Consider the following 8,952-nt stretch of genomic DNA (forward strand, 5'->3'; position numbering starts at 1 on the left):
GCTCTGGAGTCATTTCCTTGGCTTTCTGAGCACAGAAGAATTGTTTGCATAAGGGGAAGCCACTTGCTCTCCTCTGTGGCTGGGAATGCCTGCTCTGAAGAGCCCTGCCCTAACCTGCCGGGCCAAGGGATGGAGGAAAAGATGGGGTCAGCCAGTGGAAGAAGAGGGGCATCACTTGGGTCCATGCCTTTATCCATCTGTCCTTCTTTCCTCTGACACACGTTTGTGTGTGGTGGCCACTAGTCTAGGCCGGGTCATAAAGCTGCAGCACACGGACACCCAGTGATCTCGGGGCATACTAGAGGCACATTCATCAAGAAGCCACGAAAAAGGGACAGGGGTCCATGTGAGCTGGGGTGCGGGGGAGAGGATCTCTGAGGTGACGTTGGAGTGGGCATTAGGGCAGACCTAGAGTGCGTCCTAGATTGCACGTGTTCTAAAGTGACGTATGACAGCATGGGATATTGAAGCTCACCCGTCTTCCCTGTGTGGTTCCCGTCCCAGCCAGATACCACAGTTCCTTGGATTGGCAGGCGCGCTGTTTCCTGTCACACTTAAAGATCTGCATTGCCACATGATCTCACTTTTCACAGCTGTTTTATCAAGCATGTCCTTTGTGCTTCTGATGTGCTGAGCATGCTGCACACATTATGTACTTATTTCATATGTATACTAGTGAAGCCCTGTGGGGCGTGGGGAGGGTTATTTTCCCATTTTACAGAGGAGAAAACAGAACTGAGAGGGGCTAAGAAATCTACTTATAAGATCACTCAGCTTGTTAAGTGAAGGCAAGTTATATACCAGTTATGTCTAGTTCCAGAAGTCTCGGTTCCTATGTCTCTCATACGTGGAGCCACCATCAGATGTAAGTGAGCAGAGTGGATTGTGTGTGCAGAGCTGACTTTTTGGCTCACTGTATAACCAGCAGGTGTAAGGCATGAGTAGCATTCTAGCTGTAAATTGTGAATGCTAGTGGAAAAGTGCTTGTGGGCATCCCAGTTACGGCCCTAAGCACCCTTTCCCAAGTCAAGTCTGCTTGATAAAATTTTGGTCAAGCCTTCCAGAATAGGTTATATATTCAGGTTGTAATTTTGGCAGGAAGGCAAAACCTGGACACTTTGTTATATACTGTCCCACCTGTTATTCCCTCCCAGTTTTGAGCCTAACATTTGCTTTGTGGGACATGTTCTTCAAGTGGACACCTTTTTTTTTTTTCCCAGTAATTTATTTGCAAACCTTCTTTCCTTTCCCTTTTCCCCCCCTTTCCTAGTAGCAGAATCCTGTTTCCAAGTGAAATAGTATGTGGATTCCAATCTGTGGGTCACATAAAAGCTTTCTTGAAGGAACGGTGAACACATAGCTCCTGAAGGCTCTGGAAGCCACAGTTTATACCCCACTGACCTAGTCACTCCCTGTGCTTCTTGGAGGCCGCAGTGGGGCGGTTCTCCCAGAGCATTTGCTCTGCTGCTGCCCTTGCTGAATGCCTGCTCACCCGGTGATGAAGCTTAGATGCACTCACATTTTTCTAGAGCTTTTGCTCCATTCGTTTACATATCAATCAATCAGTCATTTTATTAAAAACTTACTAAGTTCAAAACAATGTTAAAATAAGTTGTCCCTGCCCTTGGGGAGCTCAGCTAAGTAGGTTTTGTTTTTCATATTTCTGCTGCAAGTGCCTCCGATGCCTGTCTGTTGCTCCTTAGGACTGGCCAGCCAAGCGCACCAGGTGACACTTCAGTGAATGGCCCTGTATGACGGGTGACGTCTGCTGCTGCTGACTGAGGACTGCAGACCGCCACCACTCAGGGGCTCTGGAGGGGTCAGCTGGAGCCCACCAAGCTGTCACTGCTGCACTCACTCTGCAAGGGATCAGGACCAGCAACCTTTATATTCTAGATTCTAAGACATTGTACAGAGAAATTCAGAAGTGTAAAAATATTGCACATTGACAAATACCAAGAATTTTTGCGTATGTTTATATTGTATTGTTCTAAATAATGGGTAGCCTGTGAAATAAGATCTTGCCACCCATGTAATAATAGTAGTAATACTATAGTTAAAATGGCTGTAAGAATAGTTTTATAAAAGTGAATACACAGATCTATTGTATTTGAAACATAACTATTTGACAATTATTAGTGTGACCAAAGTATTAGGCGGTTTTCATACATTTTTCACCTTGTACAAAATTATGAATTCATTTTTCCTCCAGGCCGACAAGGAGTTGTAGAATGAAAATGCCCTCTAAGTGTTATTTTGGTTGTTCTAACTTACAAAAGTGGTTTTGAATAAGAAATATTTGGTGTTCTTTTTATAACCAGTTTTTGATTGGTAATTGTTTTCTGTATTGTTTAAAACGGATCAAAAATGTAAGTCTATTGGTAGAGATTAAGTATTTATTGCTACATCATAGTTGATAAATTGATGTTATTGTAAAGCCATATGTTCTGTTCCAGTCTTGTTTGCTTGAAATGATTATTCCTACAAGTGAAACACTAGACTATTTAGAGTGTATATGGCTTGTGTTTTGGGATTTTTTTTTTTTTTTTTTTTGGCTTTTGTTTTTGTTTGTTTTTTTGTTTCGTTTGGTAGTTCATCTGCCTTTTAACCCATTCACCAAAATTTACCTTGTTAACAAGCATCACCAATGAACATTTCAGAGCAATCTGCATATTTAACAGACCTAAAATAAATCCTATTAGGCAAGTCAGTTGAAAATGCTCGTGCTGCTAATGGAATTAGAGTGCGTTCATTTTACAGGCTAGTATTTTAAAAGTAGAAATCAAAATCTGGCACCGAAGCATGCTAATTGTTTACTGTACCTTGTGAGGTTTTCACTCATAAATTTAAACCAGTGTGTTTTTTTAGAACTGGTTTGTGTATATATATAGTGATTATGGATACTAATTCAATGTAATTTATAATTTTCTATGTCAATACAAAAATACATCACAGCCTTCTCAAACAGCTCAAGCAATATATTGTATATTGCCATATCGTCTGGTGAAAGGGTTAAATTACTTCACCTCTTGCACTTTTAGATGCAAATCAGTTTTTCATTTCTGTAATAGAAAATTATTCACGTATTTTTACATCATTTGTTTTTCCTGACCAGTATTTAAAACCAAAAGGATATTCTGAAAAATGGCCAATAATTTTTTTAGAAATAGCATCCCAAGCAGCGTGCCTAAACATTACATTGCATATGGAAATAAAAGAATCAAACGTCTAATGCCTTATTATTTCTGATTTCCTTTTTCATTTTAAGTGGTGTGGAGATTCCAGCACTCTCAGGACAGTGGAGTCAGCAGTAAGCCCTGGGACAGGTGGCAAGGGTGGGTCCCTTGACCTTTGCACGCCTCCTCAGGAACCCCCTTTCCCGGGTGAGCCCCTCTCTGAAGAGACTGTCCTTGGGCCTCCTCTGGAAGCAGCACCCCCAGAGGACAGGGCTCCTCCTGCTTGCCTCAGGGCTGCCTGACTTGAATGGCGTTGGACCTCGGGGATTACTGGTAGATAATATGCTCTGGTCTCGCCTGGTGGCGAGTTTTGCCAGCCATGGCCAGGGTTTGGCTCCACTGGTGGCACACGTGGCCTCCGTGGTATGGACCTGGTGGCTTCTCCATCCCACTGTGGCCTCTGTGGTATGGACCTGGTGGCTTCTCCATCCTACCCAAGGTAACAGTGTCTTGCTTCATCCCACTGACTGCTGGGAGAGAGCCTCTGGGACTTTTCTTTCTTTGGGGCAGCATTTTGTTTTGTCTTTCGTAGCAGGGAAAGGATATGACAATGGGGAGGACAGTTCTTTTGGAGGTTGGAGGGGCCAAGCCAAGGACAGGAGCAAGTGTGCCCTCATTTTGTTTCTATTTCTAATTTCTGTGTGTTGGCCATACTGAATTATGAGACTAACAGATGTCTACAATACAATACCTGTATTCAAAATAACAAAAATAAACCTGATTCTTTGTTTCTAGAAATCTCTTGTACCTTGCTTGGATTTTTAATGGGTTGATGTGTCCTGCCATTAGGTCCCGTGTTACACTAGGTCCTGTGTGAGAAAGACTGCACTGCACTGTGTGAGAGAGTGGCCTCTGGGATCAGGGGCTCATCCTCCCCACTGCCATAGCCCAGGTGCCCAGAAGAGGTGGTGCCTGACACCGGCTCTCAGTCTTGGGACAGCTCCAAGGGTTCCTCTGGACCTCCAGCTTGTTACTTTTATGTGCAGCGTGTCCCACCTATGTTGTTTGGCTCCCAGCCCAACAAGTCACAGTTAGGTGCTCCATAATGATTCTTAAGATGTGATGCTTATGTAGCTCCTTATTTTGCATTTTCCCTTCACCTGTTTGCTTAAAAACATGTTCTCTAGTCATTACCTCCTAGCAGGTCCTCTGCACAGCCTTTTGCTTTCTGGGCACGCATGCACCCCCTCCGTGCCTGGGCCCACAGGCATCTCACACAGCACTGAGTACACACCTCTGCATGCTGGGCCCGCAGGCAGCTCACTCTGAGCTGTCTGGGTACCCACCTCTACATGCGAGTTCATAGGCATCTCACTGGCAATCGTGTAACCAGGGCACAAGCTCTCCAGCCGGGTGGCTCATCACAGCCCAACTCAGCCACTCATGATGGTGTGACCTTAGGCAGGTCTTGGTGTCAGCTTTTTCTGTTGGGTGGGGAAACAATAGGAACAAGTTCAAAGACTTGAATAGCTTTTTACTTATGGTAAATGTTTAACAAACATTAGCTAACTTTTACTCACTTAACCCCATAATGTCACCTGCTAGCCTTTCTAAATTTCCACTTCAATCCCACCTATTATTTAAAACCTTTACCTTCAGAAAAGTTGAGCATCTTAATCAGATGGGTTTCACTGCCCTTCAGCTTCCAGGGTCAGCTGCATCCGTGTGCCAGGTCTGGCCACCACCTGTGTCTGAATAAAACTGGCTATCCGTATGGAAAGACATGAGCCTTTTTTCCTACTGCACGTCATACACAAGAATTCATCCAAAATAGATTGCAGATCCAAACATGAGCGCTTAAACAGTGAAGTTTTTAAAAGAAAAAATTACCTAAATTGTGGGATGGGCGAAGGCTGCTTTGGATGCAGAGCACATACCGTAGAAGAAAGACATCGGGGCTTCCATCAACGTGAAAATGTTCTGCTCTTGAAAATGGACAAGCAAGGAACGGAATGCCAGGCAAGAAATCACACTGTGTGTCCTGACAAAGGACTCAGACCTCGGATATAGGGGAGAAAACTGCAAATCAAAATTAAGATGAAAAGCCCAATTTAACAAATGAGCAAGAGACTTGAACACAGATATTCACGAAGAAGGGACAGATGTTCCCTGACTTACGATCCATGCCGGCCACTTCCCCTCGCGATGGCACAGCTGGCTGGGACTGCTGCTCCCTGCCACCGCTCAGTACTGCAGGAGGGCACTGTGCTGCGCATCCATCACCAGCCCAGGAAAAGATCGGAATTCAGAGTGTGGCTTCTGCTGAGAGCTTAATGCTTCCGAAACGCCATCGTAAAGTCCAAAAACCTGAAATTGAACCGTCTTAAGTCAGGGACCTGTGTATACATGAGTGGCCGATAAGAACATGAAAAGTTGTTTAACATCATCACTTCCTAGGGAGGGCAAGTTAGAATCACAAAAAGGTCCCATTTTCCATCTATTAGTGTTCAAATGAAAAAGACATCACCAGATAGGAGAATGTGCAGCTGCTAGAACTCACCTATTACTGTCTAAAATAATACTTCCAGTTTAGGAAACTAGTGGGCAAATTCATTTTTTGGTTTGGAGGTTTTAAAAAATTAGACATACTCCTGCAGACTCTCCTAGATACTCAGTGCAAATATATGTCCACAGGTGATTTGTACAAGGATGTTTATTGTCACTTTATTCGTAATATGTCTAACAACAGGAGGGTAGATAAGCAGATTCTGGTGTAGTCATACGATGGACTTCTACTTAGTAACCAACGGGGGTGAACCGTGATGAATGCAGCCATGTGTATACGTCTCAAAAACGTTGAAGGCTGGACACAGTGGCTCACGCCTGTAATCCCAGCACTTTGGGAAGTCAAGGCAGGCAGATCACCTGAGGCCAGGAGTTGAAGACTAGCCTGGTCAACATGGCAAAAACCCGTCCCTACTAAAATTTTAACAAAAATTAGCCCAGAGTGGTGGTGCACACCTGTAATCCTAGCTACTCAGGAGGATGAGGCACGAGAATCACTTGAATCCGGGAGGTGGAGGTTGCCGTGAGCTGAGATCGTGCCACTGCACTCCAGCCTGGGTGACAAGAGTGAGAACCTGTCTCATAAATAAATAAATGTGTTAAGCAAAAGAAGTAAGATATGTAAGCATCTATACGAAGCTCTAAAACCAACCAAACGAATTGATGGGAGAAATTCGAATAGTGTTTTCTCCTGGCAGGGAAGAGAGAAGGATTGGCTGAAAAGAGCACAGGGACACCTTCTGGGGTGAGGGAAGTCTTCCGCAGCTTGTTGGTGATGGTGGTTATGTGAACGTATACATGTGTCCAAACTCATCAAAACCTACACTTAAGACCTATGCATTTGATTGTATGTGATTTGCACCTTAATCTTTTAGAAGACCTAAGGAAAAGGAGAAGATAAAAGTACAGCATAGAAAGCATTGTGAGGGAGAACACCCCCCATGGCATGCACCGTGGCCCCGGGACTGCCTTTCCTACCCCGCCAAGGAGAGACCGAGGAGCAGGGCACGCTCTGGGCTCCAGCCTGGATTTGCCCGCCCATGGAGAGGACACGTTCCGGATCGTCCTCTTCCACACAGTAGACTTTCTGTCCTGCCGAAGGGGGAAGTCTGCATCCCTGGGTTAGACACGTCTCATGGAGTCCTCTGCCCGTGACCGGGGGGGGACATTTGTCTAATCCAGGGATGAAGTCAGAGAACTCATCCAAACCATGCCCCTCAAGCAAGGTTTAGTTTTAAAAAGAAAAAGAAAAGGATGTTGAATCCATTTGTCCGTCGTGCCTTATTTCCCAGAGGGCACTTCAGGAGGGCTGAAGGGGGCATGACCACCTCGCCAGGCATTGTCACAGGAGGCGGTGGGAAGCAGTGGTTTGTATGGAGGGAGTGATGTGAAGATGGGAGAACAGGCCGTGCCGGCTGCTGCTTCCCTTCTCGGGGACAGCCACGCTCTGACCGCGGCTCCAGGGCTGCATCTAATGGTTCAAAGGCCCAGTCACGGGGTCCTGTTGGGAGGAGGTGCTCATGCCCTGGCCTCATGTTTCTCTGTGGGATCTTGGCACTAGGTGAGTGCCCTTGGCCTCTCCACACTCCACTCTAATGGGAGCTTAGTGACTTCACTGAGAGATTTTGGTGAGGATTTGCATTTTTGGTTCAGTCAAAAATGCTTTCTAGGCTGGGCAGGGTGGCTCACGCCTGTAATCCCAGTGCTTTGGGAGGCCAAGACGGGAGGATTGCTTGAGCCCAGGAGTTCGAGACCAGCCGGGGCAACACAGTGAGACCTCATCTCTGAAAAAGTAATAAAAATTCAAAAGCCAAACTAAGGAGTTCCCCCCGCCCATTTGTCTTTCAAGTCCTAATTCTCACTTGTTTCTGAACCTTGGTGTCCTTTCCTAAACAAACCAAGAAATACATTGTTACACTAAATCTGTTTTTTCTCTTTAGAAGACAGGTGGTCAGATTGGGGTTGAAACTAGAACCCAGGAATATGCTGTTGATGTAATAATCATAAAAGCGACAGGCTGAAAATAAGTGGATAGAAAAATAGGGTACAAGCAGAAAATAAGAGTATTCATATCAGGCACAGCAGAGTTTAAAAGCACTGTGCAGGGGTAAGATGCTCTTCATCAAACTATAAATACCGCAGTGGAACAAAACAATTAGAAATGCAAGGAAAGGGTCTTCTGTTTCTAGTTGTAAGAGTAATTTTATCAGAACGCACATCCTGCCAATGATGAAAGTTGGGCTTTTTAAAAACCGGCTTTAAACTTTTTACAACTAGATTACTTGAGCCCAGGAGTCCAAGACCAGCCTGGGGAATGTGGCAAGACCCTGTCTCTACCAAAACAATTTTTTTAAATTAGCCAGGCGTGGTTGTGCGTACCTGTGGTCCCAGCTACTCGGGAGGCTGAGGTGGGAGGATTGCTTGAGCCAGGGAGGTCAAGGCAGCAGTGAGCTGTGATCATGCCACTGCACTCCAGCCTGCGTGACAGAGCAAGACCCTGTCAAAAAAAAAAAAAAAAAAAAAACACACACACACAAACAAACTAGGAACAGAAGGAAACTACGTCAACGTAAAAGCCATATGTAAAAACCCACAGCAAACATTTTACTCATTAGTGAAAGACAAAGATTATCCTCTAGGAACAAGAACAAGGCAGGGATGCCCTCTTTCGCCACTTCTATTCAGAGCACTAAAAGTTCTAGCCAGAGAAATTAAGAAGAAAAAGAAATACAGGGCATTCGATTTGGAAATGAAGAAGTAAAATTATCTGTTTGCAGATAATATGATTTGAAAATGTAGAAAGCCCTAAAGTGTCCACACACACACACACACACACACACACCAACTATTAGAACTAATAAATGAATTCAGCAAAGTAGCAGGATACAAAGTCAACACACAAAAATCAGCTGAGTGCGGTGGCTCACACCTCTAATCCCAGCACTTTGGGAAGCTGAGGAAGGAGGGTCACTTGAGCCTGGGAGGTTGAGTCTGCAGTCAAGCTATGATCACATCCTGCACTCCAGCCTGGGCAATATTGTGAGACCCTGCTCAGAACACACATGCACACACATCAGTGGTGTTTCTATATGATACCAATGAAGAATCTAAAAAAGGAAATTATAAAAATAATCCCTTTTACAATAGCATAAAAAGAATAAAATACTTAGGAATTAACCAAAGAAGTGAAAGGTGTGTACAATAGAAACTA

At 44.6% G+C, this 8,952-nt stretch overlaps 1 protein-coding gene and 1 long non-coding RNA gene across 50 annotated transcripts in view; one reads left to right on the plus strand and one right to left on the minus strand.

Moving 5' to 3' along the window:
- Nucleotides 1-3,974, plus strand: part of PPP6R3 (protein phosphatase 6 regulatory subunit 3) — a 154,059-nt gene extending 150,085 nt beyond the window's left edge. For 31 of the 49 annotated variants that reach the window (XM_055094613.2, XM_003828749.6, XM_014346885.5 and 28 more), the window contains one exon: nucleotides 1,704-3,974. In XM_055094613.2, the coding sequence (XP_054950588.1) occupies nucleotides 1,704-1,755 (52 nt within the window). In that variant the 3' untranslated portion in view covers nucleotides 1,756-3,974. Of the gene's footprint in view, nucleotides 1-1,673 lie in introns of all 49 variants that reach the window. The other 18 variants (XM_024930605.4, XM_055094606.2, XM_034933199.3 and 15 more) reach the window with 1 other exon arrangement.
- Nucleotides 3,255-8,952, minus strand: LOC117974954 (uncharacterized). Its single transcript, XR_010113460.1, has 6 exons — nucleotides 8,121-8,952; nucleotides 6,198-6,316; nucleotides 5,355-5,543; nucleotides 5,067-5,255; nucleotides 4,830-4,927; nucleotides 3,255-4,660 (listed from the first exon to the last, which is right to left on the minus strand). It is a non-coding gene; the product is annotated as an uncharacterized LOC117974954 (long non-coding RNA).

Source organism: Pan paniscus, chromosome 9, assembly GCF_029289425.2.
Source record: "Pan paniscus chromosome 9, NHGRI_mPanPan1-v2.0_pri, whole genome shotgun sequence".
In the NCBI taxonomy this organism is placed as follows: Eukaryota; Metazoa; Chordata; class Mammalia; order Primates; family Hominidae; genus Pan; species Pan paniscus.